The following is an 18,935-nucleotide window of genomic DNA, read 5'->3' as shown; positions in this document are numbered from 1 at the left end:
TTTTAGCTATGTATACCCTTCATGGGTATAGAGGCCATACTAATGAATCCATCATATTATATCTAAAAAATGTGGACTAAGAGTAACGCCATGTGGAGCAAAATGCAGAGTTATCAGTTATGTGGACTAAGCTGACCCTTTGTCTGGTGGTCATGAATACGGGTAAATGCAAGTAGACATATATGCATAGGAGAACAAATATAGTAGAACAAAGATAGTTCCTTCGCAAAACACTCTAAATTCAAGATGCCAAATTGGGAATGTAAAACAGTGAAGTTATTCGGTGGGATGTATTCACGAGGTATAAGAACATCAGCTAATTGCTCTAGGCTATATTTTAACTTCACGAACACAACGTGAATAGGCGATCCACTACCTCCACAGACCACAAGAGACCACGCGAAGTACCACCACCTGAGTTTGAATAGTTTTCAGCCTACATAAAATCTTTCTACAAAGTCTTTTTATTTAGGACGATGCTTAAACTTCATGCTTCAGTTGTCAAGTAGCTGAGAGATGCATCGGTGCCTACAACTTCAGCACAAGGCCAATTGGACTGTGATCGCTGAGCGATACATCTGGCAGAGTGTAGGAATCATGGACCTTGTCGGCAATAGACTCTGACGCAAGAAAGTAATCCAGTCTCCAGCCTATTCATATTTAGATCAAAAGGTGAAAACAGATCATTATATATTTCCAGCAAAGAACAAAAAAGCCTACGTAAAGAGGAGATAGTTCTATTACTACAACTAGTAGCCTGTTCAAAATAATAATAATTACGATTGATAGTGTCACCCAAAATAATGAGGCCAGGGGACTGCTCCGTCGTTGTAATTTAGTTGAAATGCAAAGACAACCAAATTTGAGAAATTAAGTTGCTGGATAATCACCCCAACACACTACACGATACCTTTGTTGGTAATGCGCTGGTTTTCACCCCAGAAAGTGTAGGCCACAGCATTCGGGTGTTGTTTACGGAATGTATCAATAAGGCCTTTGCTAGTGAAGTTCTCCTCAAATGACTCCCTCTCTTCAATTGTGAAACCTGCAGCCTCGGTTTTTGCCTAAAAAAACAGATTTGAAATGAGTTATCCACCTAAAGGCCGTGGCAAGGGACTGGTACAACAAGAAAGAAAACTGGGAAGTAAATGGGAACTCAAATAGACTGTTTTATGCACAGATATTATCCTAGAGCAAACAGGAGACTTCCTTGTTTAACTTTTAGCAACAGTGTATATTCAATATCAAGCTATGGAGAACTGACAAGTTCAAGGCTATGTTTTGATGTCAGGTTCTGGATATGCCGTTTTGTAGTATATCTTTTAGAGTTTTCTGTTATGTGTTTATTCTTTTGTCTTTGCTGAAAAAGATTATAAGCTTTGTGTACCTATGATTCTATGAAACATGGTACTGGCATGCTCATGGACAGATCTCAAAGTATTTCCTAGCACCGATATAAAAAAAGTATTTCCTAGCACATTAGAAAAGTTATACTGTAACCCTGACAAGGGAAGATGCCAATAAACACAATTTGTATTTCTGCCGGGCCGGAGAAGGACGCTTGTAACATAAACTTCTGCTTCGTTCTTAATACAAATGATACGCAATGCTCTTGCGTATTCGAGAAAAAAAGTTTCTCCGAAATTTTCTCAGAATGAGGAACCATACATGTCAGAGGACAAAAAACAATTAAGAGAACAATGCTCACAAGTCACAAGGATTTGAAAGGCAATTATGTTTCATATCTAATTGTTCTTTTAGTAGATAACAATATTTAAACACGACACGCTAGAACATCCTAAACAAAAACCTGCTTCTAACTACAGCATGGTATACCTGCCTATCATGTTCTCTAGAGGATATAACAGCTCTTAAGTGAAAGTATGTACTAAAAAACAGGAGGCATATCTCCTCAGAAAGGGGAAAAAAACATCTGCAATTCCCCTTAATTTTTTTTTGTGACTTCCCCTTAAAAAATGGCACCTATAACAATGTACATATATTATATAGATCCCCAAAAAAGTTCCATTGGTCTTTTATGGTATTCTGTCATTGAGAACCATGAAAAGAGAACAGTAGCATGTGCAAACGTTTGGACAATGTTTCTAAGGAAAGGGTGAGCAAGTACACTTACTTGAGGATTGTGAATGTCAATACTTTCACGAGCACAGTTTAGATCCCCAGCAACAATTACTGGTTTGGAACATTCCAGTTTCTGCAGACCAAAAGCTCATCTCAGTTGCACTTTGCAAAGTTATATCTCAAGGGACAAATTGAGAAGTTGGAGTACAAGCCATGGTGTAGAACAACACAGAATAAGAATAAAAAGCACAGTACAGCTCCTCAATTGACATAAAAAATAACAATGGGTCATACTAAATAAGGACATTGGAAAGTTAAGTGGATGCACCTTTATGAAGTCGCTAAAGCATGGATCCCAATCATTGACCCTGTAATTCTGAAGACCAAGAGGCGACAAAACAAAATTAGATATGTGTCGGGGACCTAATACCAGGGTACCCCAGAAGGTGGAACCGATGACCACTGAACGTGAAAAACTTCTGGACGCATAAGGGCTCCATGTCATCCCTTGTTCGAGTGACAGGAGTTCGGTTCCGCCTCGCCCGACACCTTCGGGACGGGCTCGGTCTCGCCCGAGGGCCGAGGGATAAACTCCGTCTCGCCTGACGTCTTGAGGGCGGGCTCGGTCTCGCCCGAGGGCTGAGGGATGAATTCCGTCTCGCCCGACCCCGGAGGGGCGGGGTCAGCCTCACCCGACGCCTTTGTGGGATAACCCTGCCTCGCCCCAAAAGCTCAAGGCTAATCTCCGTCTCGCCCGACGCCTATAGGGCGGGCTCGGTCTCGCCCGAAGGCAAAGGGATGGATTCCGCCTCGCCCGATCCCAGAGGGATAGGTTAGGTCTCGCCCAAGAGATAGGGATTGGTCTCCGCCTCACCCGACGGCCCAGAACGAGCCTCGCCCTGATCGATATCTATCCCTCATAATGATGGGTACAGGACGAGACAAGACGTTCGGGTCAACCATGGCTCCAACGACCATACCCTGCGCCCTGGCAGGAAAAGGACTGCCAGGGAACGACAGGACTGATGCTTTAGACCCTTCCGGGCGCCGCAGAGCCCAAAAGGTATTACAAGTGCGTGCATCTCGCCCTGTAGAGTTGTAGGCGCCGCCTTCAGCTCTGGGACACGGAACCCGACGAAGATATACGACAACCGCTACGCTCCAGGAAAGGATTTGCTATCTCCACGAACGACGGATATTCCGTCACCACGCTGTGGACCCGGGGGAGCGGCGCCCGCTTCCCGACCCCTCAGGCCCACCTAGTCAGAAGGCCTTAGCCACGGCGCTACATCGACCCCCGACCCCGCGTTCCTCCAACGAGGACTCATGAGAACCAGAAGGCGTGTAGAGCAAGGCTAGGGGAGGCTCATAAGTCAAAACCACTGTACTGCAGCCCATACCCTGCGCTAACCTGATATCCTACAGAGACATCGACAACATTGTAAGCACTTATCTTCCTTCGCACTGAAGGACCTGACCGGGTAGACATGAGCCACAAGACTAAGTAGAGTACGCGTCCTAGAGCCCTCACCCTTGTAAAGCCAGCCCCTTCATCTATAAAAGGGGATGCGCTTCCTCCATCGAGGGGGGACGGAAAAGTAGGACCGAACAATAGAACGCACTCATACACACATTCAAGCGGCTACGAAGCTCTTGACGACCTTTCAATCCCTCCATCAGAGACTTGGGACCAGTCCCTCTCTCGACAGTTTGTACCCCTTACTACAGACCGTTCACGGTGCTAATAACACAAGTAGCAGCAAACTGGACGTAGGGACGTTCTGCCCGAACCAGTATAAATCTTGTGTCCTTTAGCGCACCATCCGAGCCTAACGCGCATTACTATAAATTTACTTGCAGGTGCTTGTACGAAACACCGACAGTTGGCGCGCCAGGTAGGGGCTTTGCGCGTTCCAAATCAGGTCTCGGATGGCCACCCACGCAATCACCTGGGCCCCGGGCGCACCCGTGCGTTTCGGCGACCTGGATTTCATCATCACACTAGGAGGAGAGCTGGCGCTGACTCACTCAGCCGCCCCATCTCCCCCTTCGATCAACCTCAGCCGTCTCAGGCTTAGGGGCCCACCGGGCAACTCCCGGGGAGTCCCGTCACCCAAGGAGGTCTCTCACAACGCCACCATGTGTCCGGAAGGGTCCGTATGGAGCGCCCCGATAGCGTTTCCGTTCGGTCTCCGCAACGTTGCGGCAACCGCTGGCCTCCTTCTGGCGCTACGTGTGGTTCAACCACCCACGGACATCGAGTTCATGGGGGCGATTGAGCGGGATACGGAGACCCTCTACGAGCTTCTCAACGAGGAACCTGTATCGCTCTCCAGCTCAGATTCCAGTAGGGGGAGCCACCACCCTTCCCGGGAATGCTACATGACGCAGACCCCCGAGGGTCACGTCGAAAGCGCCTCCAAGGAAGAGGCCACCCCTACAAACAATCCTGACAGCAGATCCGAGGAAGAGGGGATAGCCCCATCTCACCTAAGGATGGAGCAGCTAAGGGCTCGTCAGCAAGAGATCGATGAGGCCAGGCAAGGGCTCGCACGGGAATACGCGGACATCAATCGCGAGATTGAACGCCGCAAAGACGGGGGGCGCGCACGCGCCACAGCCCGCACCGTACATCAAAGGATCCTCACCGACGATGGGGCCTTTCCTCACTTTGCTCGAGCCAGCCAGAACATCGCCGCAGCAACTGCCTTGCTGCATGGCCTCCCGGAGGCCACGATGTCCGAGGATCGACGCGCTTATTGGGAGATTCGCACGTTGCTCGAGCGTGCAGCAGCGCAGCAGGCGGAAAGTTCGTTGTCTCGACGACGCGAACCCGACACCAGCCAGCGCACGCCCTCAGTGCGTCCCACCAAGGACGCATCCGTACACCAAACACCGCCAGCCGGTGGGCAGCCCTCCGTCGTCCCTGTACATCAACGCCTCGGTCGTGGCCGCGACGTACGCAGCATCATCAACGCCCGGAGACGTGCCCACAGCGACGAGGGAGAAGCAGCGCGCCACGGCTATCATCCCCGACGTGGCGGGCGCTACGACAGCAACGAGGACCGAAGCCCGAGCCCTGTCCTGCCAGGCCCTCAGGCCTTTGGCCGGCACATCCTCAACGCTGCGTTCCCTCTAAGGTATCGACCACCTACGAACATTCCTAAATATTCTGGCGAAACAAATCCCGGGCTTTGGCTCGAAGACTATCGGCTTGCATGTCAGGCCGGTGGTGCGAGTGATGATAACTTCATTATTCGCAATCTCCCGCTGTTCTTGGCCGACTCGGCACGAGCATGGCTGGAGCACCTACCGTCCAATGCTATTCAGAGCTGGGCGGATCTGACTGAGATCTTCGTGGGTAATTTCCAGGGCACGTACAAACGCCCTGGAAACCCATGGGACCTCAAGAACTGCCGTCAGAAGGCCGATGAAACCCTCCGCGGGTACATCCGGCGCTTTTCCCGACAGTGCAATGAGCTCCCGAACGTCGCCGACGCCGACGTGATAGGAGCCTTTCTGTCCGGGACGACCTGCGAATCCCTGGTCCACAAGCTAGGACGCAGGGGCCCGCGAACTACCAAGGAACTTCTGGACATCGCCACCAGTCACGCCTCTGGAGAAGAGGCGGTCGGAGCCATCTTTGATCGCTCCGACGGAAAGACAAGGCGGGACGAGGACGCCAGCGAAGGCGCCTCCAACCGTCCCGCCAAAAGGAAAAATAAGAAGCAACGGCGCGACAACTCACTCGTGGCCGCTGCCGACCGCAAAGGTGGCCGGAAGCTCGTGGAGGGCACTCCGAACCACTTCGAGAAAATGCTCGAGGGGCCATGCCCAAACCACGCCTTCCCGGCCAAGCACCTATACAAGGAATGCGGCCTTATGCGCAAATACTTGGCCGAGGGCCTGAACAAGGAGGAGCAGGGGTCGAGCTAAGTACCAACAAGCGTTACGGCGGTACCACAGCCGACGGGTGCGGGGTCGAGCCTTCAACGTCGGAGACCTCGTCCTCCGTCTTGTGCAGAGCAACAAGGATCGCCACAAACTCTCCCCGCCCTGGGAAGGGCCCTACATCGTCGCAGAAATACTTCGCCTAGGCACCTACCGGTTGAAAACCATCAAAGGCGAGGTCTTCACCAATGCCTGGAACATTGAGCAGCTACGTCGTTTCTATCCTTAAAATAAGCTTACACTTTTCCTTATCAGTTTTTGTCTTAACAGAACCCCGATCCTTAGTGACTTCCGACCCCTGCAAATCGCGAGGGGTCAGACCTCACTCGGGGGCTGGCATGTGATCATAACATATGTCATGTGTAATACAAGTATTACGTTTGTAAAAAATCCCTGTGTTATACTTACAAACATTCTCTAAGTTTTCCATTCGCCTCGTAAACGAGTCTCGAGGGCTAAGATCCTGGGAACCAATTCTGAATACAACTGGTAGGACTGCGAGACACCCACGCCCCAGCGGCTGCAACCTCTTTGCTCACCAGTTCAATCAAAATTAGTTCCCAGGATGTTCCTAGCTTCCTGTGACTTAGACCATGAGAAGAGTTGGAAAGCGTTAAAATGACTTGCCATAAGCAAAGGATGTAATTTTGTTCATTTTTTGCACAAATTCACCACTTACAAAGCGATGTCATTACAAAAAAGGAACAATATACTCTGAGGACTGTTTACTCAGGGGCTTCCCCACAACGTTATTTCATTACAGTCTCGGTTCAGCTCTACCACAAGTACTACTGCGGTCGTCGCGCCACGCTCTCCATCGGTGACGTCCGGGGCGTGTACACGGGCCAGCTCGTCTACTGCGGTCGCCGTGCCACGCTCTCCATCGGCGACATCTTCGCTGGATCCTCGAAGGCGCCACCATCTGCGACGCCTCCGCCGGAGCGTCCGGGGACTACGCCATCGTCGTCAGCCGCAACCCCGGCAGCAACGCCACCACCATGGCGTCTGGGGACTATGCCATCATCCCCAGCCATAACCCTGACAACGGCGTATGGGTAGGAAACGCCTCCTGCCAAGGGAGGAGCGCGGCGAACGACGGCGCAGTCAACGACGTACGACGCCCACCGACGCCTTTTTTCCTTCAGCAGCAGCGACTCCTCAGCAAGGGCCGCGCGCACCATCTCATCTATGTTGGATAACCTCCGGCTCGACATCACGCACCAGACTCACGAGCAAGTTTGTAAGTTCTCTATCTCTCTCTGGCATTACTCTTCCTCACTCAGGAACCACCGCGACGCACGGACGCGTTTGGCGGAAAGGAAGAAGAAGGAGAGATAGCGGCTCGGAGGTAGAGGGGGAGGTGGGATGAGAACTCCTCTCCCCCTCCCTATTTAAAGAGGAAGCGCTGTAACTAAGGAAAGGCGAAAGGTCGGACGAAAAACCCTCTCCCTTCCCCTTTTTTAATACGCAATCAATGCTGATTGATATCTGAGGGGACGCGCCAGAGGTGACGGGACGAACCCCGATCTACGAGGCGTCCCTCTTTGGTCAAACTGAACACTGCCTGGGTATGGCTCGCCACTGACCCGCTCCGGACGCGGCGATTAAGGCACCCACATAGGCAGACAACTTTTTCGCCTCCCCATGCAGGACCACGGACGACCCGGCGACGGGACCTTTCAGATCTCCTGGGTCAGCCATTCGGCCCAGAAGACACGACGAACGAACGACCAAAGAAAGATAAGCCTCTCAGCTTTCTCACTTTATGCGTTAAAATTTGTTCGCAAGATTCCGACCCCGTCAAATAGCAGGGACGCGAGCATCACTCGGGGGCTGTCGAGGATGACTACCAATCTAGACATCCTCTCCACCCGACCCCTCCGTACGCTTGAAACTAAGGGCGCGACATACAGGCACAAAGCTTTGAGTAAAACTGGACGAACTAGCAAACCCTACGCCCCGATTGCTACGGTGTTTCTATTCACCAGAAAAATCATGCTCAACGCCCCTCGCGTCTCTAGTTTCGACGTCTGCCTTCCCAAAGAGGGGATCGGAGGGGTCCGCCTACAGAATCTTCCCCAAAGGAGAAGCTGTCAGGTTGCCCAAGTTAATCGAACAGCTCGGATTGTCATCGAGACATGAAAACAAAGAATAGCAATTCTTACGCAGGTTTTTCCAACCTCGTCACAAACGTTAGGGCCCGAACCCATCTGGTAGGAGCTTTTCCGCCACTCATACCACCAAGGTAACGTCACCGCCTTTACTTTCAATTAAATCTTGCATTCAAAACATTTCATATGCAAAAAATTGCATCCCAACGATTCGTGTCGCACCACGAAACGGCTGTCGCCTCATTTCGATATAGGCAACCATAGGCTGAGGTTCGAAGGTCGGCCCGCAAAGGGCTCGAGGCCGCCTCACGCCGAACAGAGCCAGGGAGAGATAACCGAGACAAGCCCCAGCGGCCCTGCCCGACTCCGCTCAGAAGCGAACCAGGACGTCTCGACCTTCTCTCGTTCGATTCTAACCTCGAGCCAAACCCACAGAATCTCCATCGAGGAGAGGCCATCGGGCCCCCTGGGCTTATCGAACGACTCAGGCATCTGCCGGGAGGTGGGTTAAGAAGTTGTGGAGTGCCACCAGAGGGCTCTGCCGACCCCATCAGCAAATGATGGACCCGGATTCCGCACGAACGTACCCGTTAGCGAGCTCGTTGAGCGCGGTACTCAAGCCGTCGAGGCAAGTGTCGTTCTCTCAGCCCCTCCGATTGCGAAAACTAAGGACGGGGTAACACGCAAATAACGGCCGACCCCTATCAGACCCTAACAAGGCTCGGGGGCTCGGGCCAAACAATGCAGGGACAAAGGCCCCACCTTGCCGAGCCCATAAAGTCCCCAATTGGGATTTCTGTTGGAAGACAGGGCGGGGATTATTGCGATGACACCCATTGTCACCAAAACCACGATTCCGGTCTCCAGTAACACCCGACCCCAGCAGGTGCGGGGGTCGGACCTTACTCGGGGGCTGTTAAGGTACGGCTACCTCCTCAATCTCCTCGCATTATAATCAGCGGCATAATTCAGGGGAACATATTGGTAAGACCGTAAAAAATGAAATCGCAAAAAATCAAACAAAACGAAATTAAGACGCAAAAGCACGAAAGGCCTCCAGACTCGAAAAGTACCGACACTTGTCCACATATTACATATAAGCTGTTCTCAAAATTGTTCGATTAATTACTCCCGCGAAGGGAGAACCATTTCTTTCAGACTGTCTGCCAGGTTCTTCGCAAGGGGAGCGACCATCTTCTCCATTTTCTCCAGCTCTTCATCCTCGTAGGTGGATGGAAAGCCTTCGCTCATCACCTTCAGGTTTATTTCCTTCTCATAATGGGCGTGGGCGACGGTGAAGGCCTGGGTAATCCCAGCGTGAAAGGCACTCTCCTCAAGTTGGCCCACCCGAGCCGTGATACCTCCGACATGGGCCGCGAGCGGGCTGGTCTCCATCGGCTCTGTCACATTCAGGGCATTAAGGACCACCCCGACCGCAGCTTGTAGAAGATCGTGCTCATCGCTCTCAACCTGAAGGGCCCTTCGCGTATAGGCAGCCTCTTTCTCCAGCTTGGTGGCGATGTTCTCAGCACTCAACTTTCCTTTCACCGCGTCATCAAGCTCCGCCCGGAGAGAGCGGACCACCTCGACGTCCTCGTCCACCTTTTGCTGGAGGGCTGTGGCCCTACTCTCGGCCTTCCGCCAAAGGTCTTGCTCCATCTCCAGCTCCTTCAGGACTTCGCCGGCCTTCTCATTGGCCGCGGCATTCCTCTGCAGCAGCTCGTCTCGCTCTTTTTTGAGTCTGGCAATCTCCTCTCCATCCAGCTTAGACCTCGCCGACAGGTCCTCGAACATCCCGTGCGCCTCCTCCGCATCCTGACGCGCCTGGGCCTCCCGCTCCTGGACAGTAGCAAGCTGGGCAGCCAAGTCTGCTCGCAGCCGGGCCTCCTCGGAAAGGCGATCCCTCTCCGCCTTCTGTTCGCGGAGGAATTGGGATTTATCCCGGCTACGAGCAACAAGAATCTGAGGAGGAAGAAGACTGATATCAGGAATACGAGAACACAAAAACACATGAAGAAAGAAGAAAGTCCAGAAAATACCTGAGTGGTAGGGATAACGATCTCACGGAGGGCTCCTCTGGCCTAGTCCAGGGCGTTCAGCATGGTCGAGATCCTGATGTCAAGACCCTCCCGCTCCATGCTCTCGGAATGATCATCGAGCGAGAAAAGAGCCGATGTCGGGTCCTGAGCAGCCATCCACTGGAGCGGCGGCTCCCCCCGCGCAGGGGAGCGGCTTCCTCCCGATAAAAGGGTCGGTGGCGGCTCCCTCCTGACCCTGTGCGGCACCACCGCCGCACTCGAGGACCCTCCGGCTAGACCCTCCTCCGTCTAGACCGCTTCGGGTGCCACGGGCGGATCCACATGGGCGCCTGGCGACGCGGATTGCACCACGCCCTCGGGTGCCACCACGACCGCGTCCGGCTGATCCTGGCTTGGCGCAGTCACGACCACCTTCACCGGTGGTATGCGGTCCTCGGCCGGCTATTCCACGTCCGCCACGGAAGAGACCGCTCGCTCAGTAACCTCCACGGGCGTGGGAGCCACCATGGACGCCATCGGTTTGGCCAACGCGGCCCCGACATCGGCACCACTCCTGCCCGAAATAGGGGTGACTCCAGGCGACGCCGTCTGTCCCGCTTGAAGGGCGAGACTCTTCTTGGGTGCCAGCCCCAGGGGGTGACCCGTCCGCAAGAACCTGCGCAAAGGTAATAACCATTAAGTCAAAATAAAAATGGAAAAAGGATGAAAACAGAGGAATCAACAGCTTACGTTGACGTCCTCGGCCGGTGGAAGCGTTTTGGGGATGGATCCCCAGACCCCTGCCCTGACTCATCTGGGCGGGACCATTTCATGCCTGCCCCCTGCTCCGAGGTAGGGGGGTTCATCTCGTCGGGCGCGGCACCGGAGTCGCTCCTCTCCATCGTCTCGTCGGGCGTGGCACCGGAGCTGTCCCCCTCCATCGTCTCACAGGGTGCAGCACCAGAGCTGCTCCCCTCCATCGTCGCCTTGGGGATGGCAGCGACAGGCCTGCCCTCCCCCATCCACCGGTCCTCGGCCGGCATGCCGTGCGAAGCGGCAGACTCGCTGGCCTCCACTGACCTCATCGATCCACTTCCCTCCGCGTGGAAAGGGAAGGGCCCCTGCACGGATGGGTGGCCACTCGTCAGCGTGTCCTCGTCCTCCAGGACGCCCCAATCCACGCCGATGGCTACCTCGTCATCGTCGTCATCATCATCATCGTCGTCGTCGTCACTACTCACGTCCTCTCCCCGATCCCGTGCCTCCTACTTCAGTCGTTTCGCCTTCTTCATCTCTTCCCTTGCCTTCTTGTCCCGCTCGGTCGCGAGTCGATTCGCCGCTGCCACGACCTTGTCCTTCGGCAGTGGAACCGGGCTGTCCTTAAAGACCAGCACCCTCGGCTGGTTCCAACGTCATAAAACAAGTGTTAAAAAAATGGAGATCCAGGAAAAAAGAAAAGAGCATGGGAGAGGAGGGCTTACGAATTCAAAGAACCCAGGCTCCGGCCGCATTGGGGGGTGTCCGGGCACCGGATACACAATGTCGAGGACTCTGCCCGCAGAATCCTTCGTCGGCTCCGTCGCCTCCTTGATACGCTGTGCCACTTCCGAGTAAGGGAGCGCCTCGTCAACAAGCACCGTCCCTTTGTACGACATCCCGGGCATCATCCGATGCAGAGGAAGCACGCGCGCCATCAGGGGTGCCACCCTCCTAGCATGGTAGGCACCGATGATCCCTGTCCCCTTTACACCCCGGCCCTCCAGGGCTTGGAGGGCGGAAAGGAGATCGGTGATGTGTTTCTTGTCTTTGGACTGGACGCCCTAGCCCCATGACTCCGGAACGTCCACAATAAGACGCCCGGTATACTTCGGTAGGGTGGCACTTGCATCATCCTTAACATAAAACCACTGCGAGTGCCATCCCTTGTTGGATGTCGCCAGACGCATGTATGGGTAACCCTTCGACCGTGTATGGCGCAGATGAATACTGGCACATCCCATCGGCGCGTTCACTTCTTTCCCCCCAATCTTCCTCTTCGACAGACTAATGCTAAAGAAATACCGCCACAGATCAAAATGGGGATCGATCCCCAGGAAACCCTCGCACAGGGCAACGAACGCCGCCATATGCTGAATCCCATTGGGAGTGAGATGCTGCAGCTCTACCTCATAGTAATCTAATAGCCCCCGAAGGAATCTATGCGCAGGTACCTCGAATCCCCGCTCATGGAAGATGGCAAAGGAGACGACATACCCTTCAGGCGGCACCGGCTCACCCTCGTCGCCGAGGAGTAACCACTCCTGGACGGCGGATAATGGGCGGAGAAGGCCACGGCGGACGAGGCCCTCTAGACGCCGGGAAGTGATGCTTGATCTGCCCCACAACTCCATTGAAGCAGTAGGGGGGAAGGGCAGGCGCGAGCTTAACGGCGGCTGGAACACGAACGCAGGCCGGTCGATGGTGGCGAAGCGGGCGCGAGAGGCTGGGAAGATTGGCGGCGGATGTTTCAGAACGCAAAGGAAGGGGAGCGAAACACGGAACCCTGGGGGCGAACCCCGCGGTTTTATAGGGGGCGACGGACGCGAGAAGGGCAACTGTCCGCCTCGATCTCCGGGCCTGCCACGCGCGCCTCCACGTCACGTCGCGGGACACGCGCCCGCAGTCCCTATCCTCTCATCCCAAAAAATCTCGGCGGACGGTTCGCCTTTCCCAAGCGAATCCGGACTCTCTACCCACCGGGGAAGCGCAAGCCACAAAGGCCTGTTCTTTTCTCTTTGGCCCACCTAGGGCCCAGCAACTCATCGGCCGGCCCAACTAAGAAGGAATCCACGAACAATCCGCCACCAAGGGCAGAAGCACCAGTTAGGAAGGCCACGAATCAGTCCCCAGCGAACGGGACGCCACGACCCACTCGGAAAAACACCCAGTTGATGAAAAACTAAGTCCTTCAGCCTTACCCGCGAAGGGGCCGATACAACCCCCCGGGCGACTCTACTCGAGTCACCCAGGGGCTCGGGGGCTACACCCATCGGGTGCGCTCGCGCGCACCCTCCGACAAATTAGCTTCAACGAAATCAAAAACACCCTCCAGGCGGTTCTACCCGAATCACCTGGAGTCTCGGGGGCTACTGTCAGGGACCTAATACCAGGGTACCTCAGAAGGTGGAACCGATGACCACCGAACGTGAAAAACTTCTGGACGCATAAGGGCTCCATGTCATCCCTTGTTCGAGTGACAGGAGTTCGGTTCCGCCTCGCCCGACACCTTCGGGACGGGCTCGGTCTCGCCCGAGGGCTGAGGGATGAATTCCGTCTCGCCCGACCCCGGAGGGGCGGGGTCAGCCTCACCCGACGCCTTTGTGGGATAACCCTGCCTCGCCCCAAAAGCTCAAGGCTAATCTCCGTCTCGCCCGACGCCTATAGGGCGGGCTCGGTCTCGCCCGAAGGCAAAGGGATGGATTCCGCCTCGCCCGATCCCAGAGGGATAGGTTAGGTCTCGCCCAAGAGATAGGGATTGGTCTCCGCCTCACCCGACGGCCCAGAACGAGCCTCGCCCTGATCGATATCTATCCCTCATAATGATGGGTACAGGACGAGACAAGACGTTCGGGTCAACCATGGCTCCAACGACCATACCCTGCGCCCTGGCAGGAAAAGGACTGCCAGGGAACGACAGGACTGATGCTTTAGACCCTTCCGGGCGCCGCAGAGCCCAAAAGGTATTACAGGTGCGTGCATCTCGCCCTGTAGAGTTGTAGGCGCCGCCTTCAGCTCTGGGACACGGAACCCGACGAAGATATACGACAACCGCTACGCTCCAGGAAAGGATTTGCTATCTCCACGAACGACGGATATTCCGTCACCATGCTATGGACCCGGGGAGCGGCGCCCGCTTCCCGACCCCTCAGGCCCACCTAGTCAGAAGGCCTTAGCCACGGCGCTACATCGACCCCCGACCCCGCGTTCCTCCAACGAGGACTCATGGGAACCAGAAGGCGTGCAGAGCAAGGCTAGGGGAGGCTCATAAGTCAAAACCAATGTACTGCAGCCCATACCCTGCGCTAACCTGACATCCTACAGAGACATCAACAACATTGTAAGCACTTATCTTCCTTCGCACTGAAGGACCTGACCGGGTAGACATGAGTCACAAGACTAAGTAGAGTACGCGTCCTAGAGCCCTCACCCTTGTAAAGCCAGCCCCTTCATCTATAAAAGGGGATGCGCTTCCTCCATCGAGGGGGGACGGAAAAGTAGGACTGAACAATAGAACGCACTCATACACACATTCAAGCGGCTACGAAGCTCTTGACGACCTTTCAATCCCTCCATCAGAGACTTGGGACCAGTCCCTCTCTCGACAGTTTGTACCCCTTACTACAGACCGTTCACGGTGCTAATAACACAAGCAGCAGCAAACTGGACGTAGGGACGTTCCGCCCGAACCAGTATAAATCTTGTGTCCTTTAGCGCATCATCCGAGCCTAACGCGCATTACTATAAATTTACTTGCCGGTGCTTGTACGAAACACCGACAATATGCTAAGCAATTGCAGCGCAACATAAATGAACACTAACAATATAAAGGAATAATAGATTTTACCAGTCTACGTAAACCACGGCCAGAATTTGGGATATAGGCATTGACCAAGTAAAAATCATCAAACTCCAAGGTAATAAGCCTGCCTTCCTGATCATGCTCTGGTATGCCAAGCCCGTATTGGACTGAGATTGGTTGTACCTGTTAATGCATAGGGAAGAACACGGAAAGTGAGGTTAGATATACTATGTATCAACTGAAGGTATTCGGATCAAAAGATTTATTGCATTGCAGCTTCCCACTGACTTTTAGTCAGTACAAAAGGGAGGTGCTGCGCATTAACCACAGCAAGAAGAGAACATACCCGTGATATCACAGCAGTTCCTGAATAACCAAGCCTTGCAACACTGCATGACCAATAGGTGTAATCATATTCAGGTACCAGGTTCTTAAAAAGGTCAACATTGCGCTCCTGAAAAGAGAACGAAAACCCCATTGGATATATTGGATTATGGAGGAACCCCATGTATTTAAATCAAAGCAACCCACTGCCCAGGATGAAGCTGTACATAAGAGGGAGTAGTAATGGAAACACCAAAACAACTTACCTCCAAGTGTGTCTCTTGAAGGCATAAGACGTCAAAGTTCTCTCTGCCAACCAATTCATCTGCAGAAAACCCTGACTGTACCATAGTTTGCAGTCCATTAACGTTCCAGGACAGAATCTTCATAGAATTGGTATCAGTGCTAAGTGGCGGAGGCCTCATTGTCCTTGGATTATAAGCAACCCATTGTGGTCGTCTCTCTTGGTGGGTAAAGCGAGTCCAGGGCTCAGACTTCCGGGCAGGGTAACCACGCTGAGAAGATGTGGAGCTCATGTTCGCCCCAGACCTCTGGGCTGGGTAACCACCACGCTGAGAAGATGTGGTGCTCATGTTCGCCGCAGACCCCCTCCGGGCAGGGTAACCACGCTGAGAAGATGTGGAGCTCATGTTCGCCGCAATGCGCTTGATTCCAGGAACCAGGTAGACACGACTGCAGAAACAGGAGTTCAGGACCTTGGAATTAACAAGGCACACAGATAAAAACAAGAATGTAGGTGACAGTTGATCAGGAAACATTGTAAATCTGACATCAAGCGATTCAATCTAAGCAGAAGAATCCCGAAGCAAAAGGCAAACTTCATATACAGAACAAAGGTGTGCATCTGCTACCCAGTACCCAATCCCCATTGACCAAATACAACCCCATAGTGGTGAGGCCGCGGGCAAAGGCGGCGGCGCTGCCCAGACGTTGCAGACAGGGCAGCGCGGCGAGATGGCTGCCACGGAACATGCGCAGGCCTGCGGCGTGCATGGCCATGGTCATGGTTGCGGGCACAGGCGCGAGTCCTACCGCGGGCGTCTGCGCGAGAGAGTCCCGCGGCGGGTGTTCGCGCGCGCAGGGTCGCGAGCGGCGGGAGTGGCGGGCGGCGGAGCAGGCGGTGGCGGTCCCGGGCCGGAGGGAGAGGAAGGCACGGGCACGGCCGCACGGGAGGCAGGGTGACCGGGGACGGGCGAGGCAAGTAGCACAGCCGATCGGGCTCTATATATAGGTAGGGGGAATTCCACGTGTCCCATAAAAAAATCGCAATGCCCTGTATATCCTTGGAAAAGTTCAGCGGTTTTCAGCGTCACTGTTTCAACTATTTTGTGCCTTCCATACCACTGTCGTCAGTTTAGGCTCTAACACCGTCAAACTGCAGGTGTGAAAAGTCGAAAATACCCTTAAGTCTAAATATGTCATTAATTTTTTTTGAGCATCTTAACGACTTGAAATGAAAAAACTCAAAACTAAAAAGTTGTATATCTCGTCGAGATCTATAATTTTCATTTAATTTCGCAAAAAAATATGATTTGATATGATTAATATATCTTAGAAAAATCATATCTTTTTTTTACAAAATTAAATGAAAATAATTTTTATATGAAAATTATAGATCTCGACGAAATCTACAACTTTCTAGTTTTGAGTTTTTTTTTCATTTGAAGTCGTTAAGATGCTCAAAAAAAATTAATGACATATTTAGACTTAATGGTATTTTCGACTTTTCACACCTACAGTTTAACGGCGTTAGAGCCCAAATTGACGGCAGTGGCATGGAGGGCACAAAAAAGTTGGAGCAGTGGCGCTGAAGACCGCTGAACTTTTCCAGAGACACACAGAGCATTGCGATCTTTTTTAATGGCACACAAGAAATTCCTCCATATAGGTACCAGGCTAATCTAGGTTCAGCTGATTTCAGCTTATTCTCTCTCACATAACACTATTAAATCAATCCTAATCAGCCGAACCTGTATCAGCCGAACAGGGCCTAAATCCATCGCCATCGTTTCCCATCTAGAATTCACAGAACTTGGGAAGGAAGCAAGCAATCTCAGAGATTAGAGAGAGAGAGAGGAGAGACGCACAGGAGGAGATTGGTACCCGTCTTGCCGATGATGCCGTCGAGCAGGTGATTTCTTTCTGGTTTTTCAAAACCCGCAGGGCTTAACGCCTTCTTAACCTATGGGGGATCTTGGCGAAAGTGGCTCGCGGATATGTGTCGGTCTCGGTCTCGGTCTCGGCGCGTCTCTTTCGCCGGAGGCCCGGAACCGACTCAAGTTTGTTTGTTTTTTTCCCCCCAAAATCTGTTAAGAGCCGAGAGGGGCCTGCCTTGCTGGGTACTCTTTGAGATCTGTTCAACAAGAAGTACACGCCTCAATGCCATGTCGGTTAGCGGCATCCTCTGATTTGTCTCTGTTTGGTGGACCCGTGTCAAAAAAGTGCTGCTTAATAATTTCTTATATATGACAAAAAAAAAAGACCTGCATTTTGATGTTCAGGTAAACGTTCACGATTTTGCAGTGTCCCTGAGCTTATATGCACAACATAATTCATTAATTGTGACGCTGAGCTAGTTTTACCAAGCACATGCCACAGGTAGTCAGCCTGTTCGCTAGCCCATATACGATCGTGGATTATAAGCTGGAATAGTACTTTTCTCTTACACCAAACCAGTCAGCCGAACAGGCTGAGTATTTCTTTCAAGTCCTAGGTTACGTCCCAGAACCGCTAGTGTCCGGATGTTCGATCTAAGCTGCGCCTGCTTCGTGTGGGGGCCCACGCCGCTCCGTTTCCTGCACATGTGTGCCCACACGGGTCGCGTCTCGATCTGTGCCCGCTCTTGTTTCCCATGCCTGCCGCTCGTGCCCCTCCGCTTCCACACGCATGCACGCGGGCCAAGCAGTCGCAAGCAGGTGGCTGTGGCGGGTGGGTCCCACTACAATATTCAAACACCAGATCTACTTTTGCAACATTCAAATGAAACATTTGCAGCATACGTCTAAAACAGATGAAATATTTGAGACATAAAGTTGAAAGACTATTGCAACATGTGCAACATCCTGATCTACTTTTGAAACATTCAGATGCAACACTTGCAATGCAACGTATAAAAGAAGACAGATGAAACACCTAAGACATGCGTCTGAAACACTTGCAACATACATGTACAAAAAAACAGATGAAACATTGGAGATAGAGACTTATAACATACGTGTACAACCACTGCAACATATGCAACATCCCGATCTATTTTTTAACATGCGCATGAAACAATTGAAACATACATCTAAACCAACTAAAGCACTTGAAACATAACCTTGCAACATGTCTGAAAAACATCCAGAAACACAACATCGCGCCATGCGGCCGTGACCTACCTGGTGGGGAACTATGGTGGCGTAGGCCTCCCCTTCCTGCTGATGGCGCGAGGAGGATGGGGGCCTAGGCGCAGGCCTCCCCGGCTTCCCCTTCCGCGACGGGCGAGGTGGATCAGCACGGCGCTGGATGGTGGCGCTCCCGATCTCTAGCGTGAGCTGTCGCCGCTCCGGTGAAGAAGGCCGTGGCGGGTCCGGTGCAAGCTATCGCCGCTCCGGTGGAGAAGGCTATGGTGGGTCTGGCACGAGCTATCGTGTAACACCCCTAGTGTTACGATCTCGTTTAGCACCGCGATTTAGGCCTAAATAAAATTTTCTAAAAAACGAGTTCTCGGAATTTTTGGATTTAAAATATACTTGATGCGATAAGTGAATCCTGTGTGACTCAGTTTTGTGGACTCAAATAAACGCCTAAGATAAATTACGCAGTGCGTAGAAATATTTAGGAATGTCCAACGACGATTCTAGAGAACGGTTTGTTCGGTTAGATTAA

At 52.7% G+C, this 18,935-nt stretch overlaps 1 protein-coding gene across 3 annotated transcripts; it reads right to left on the bottom strand.

Annotated features, from left to right (window-relative positions):
- Nucleotides 1-231: 231 nt before the first annotated feature.
- On the bottom strand, nt 232-17,263 carry LOC136456703 (DNA-(apurinic or apyrimidinic site) endonuclease, chloroplastic-like). 3 transcript variants are annotated; one of them, XM_066456644.1, is made up of 8 exons: nt 17,169-17,263; nt 15,311-15,737; nt 15,067-15,174; nt 14,766-14,903; nt 2,411-2,458; nt 2,135-2,215; nt 911-1,064; nt 232-650 (listed from the first exon to the last, which is right to left on the bottom strand). In XM_066456644.1, the coding sequence occupies exons 2-8, from the start codon at nt 15,692-15,694 to the stop codon at nt 529-531; spliced, it is 1,035 nt and encodes a 344-aa protein (XP_066312741.1). In that variant the 5' UTR covers nt 15,695-15,737; nt 17,169-17,263; the 3' UTR covers nt 232-528. The 3 variants fall into 3 exon arrangements, with proteins under 3 accessions (XP_066312741.1, XP_066312739.1, XP_066312740.1); XM_066456642.1 differs by having other exon boundaries at nt 17,153-17,206; XM_066456643.1 differs by lacking the exon at nt 17,169-17,263 and adding an exon at nt 16,098-16,230.
- Between the last annotated feature and the right edge of the window lie 1,672 nt (nt 17,264-18,935).

This window comes from Miscanthus floridulus, chromosome 6 (assembly GCF_019320115.1).
Source record: "Miscanthus floridulus cultivar M001 chromosome 6, ASM1932011v1, whole genome shotgun sequence".
NCBI lineage: Eukaryota > Viridiplantae > Streptophyta > Magnoliopsida > Poales > Poaceae > Miscanthus > Miscanthus floridulus.
The sequence above is the reverse complement of the archived record's forward strand: the minus strand, read 5'-3'. Positions and strand labels throughout refer to the sequence as shown.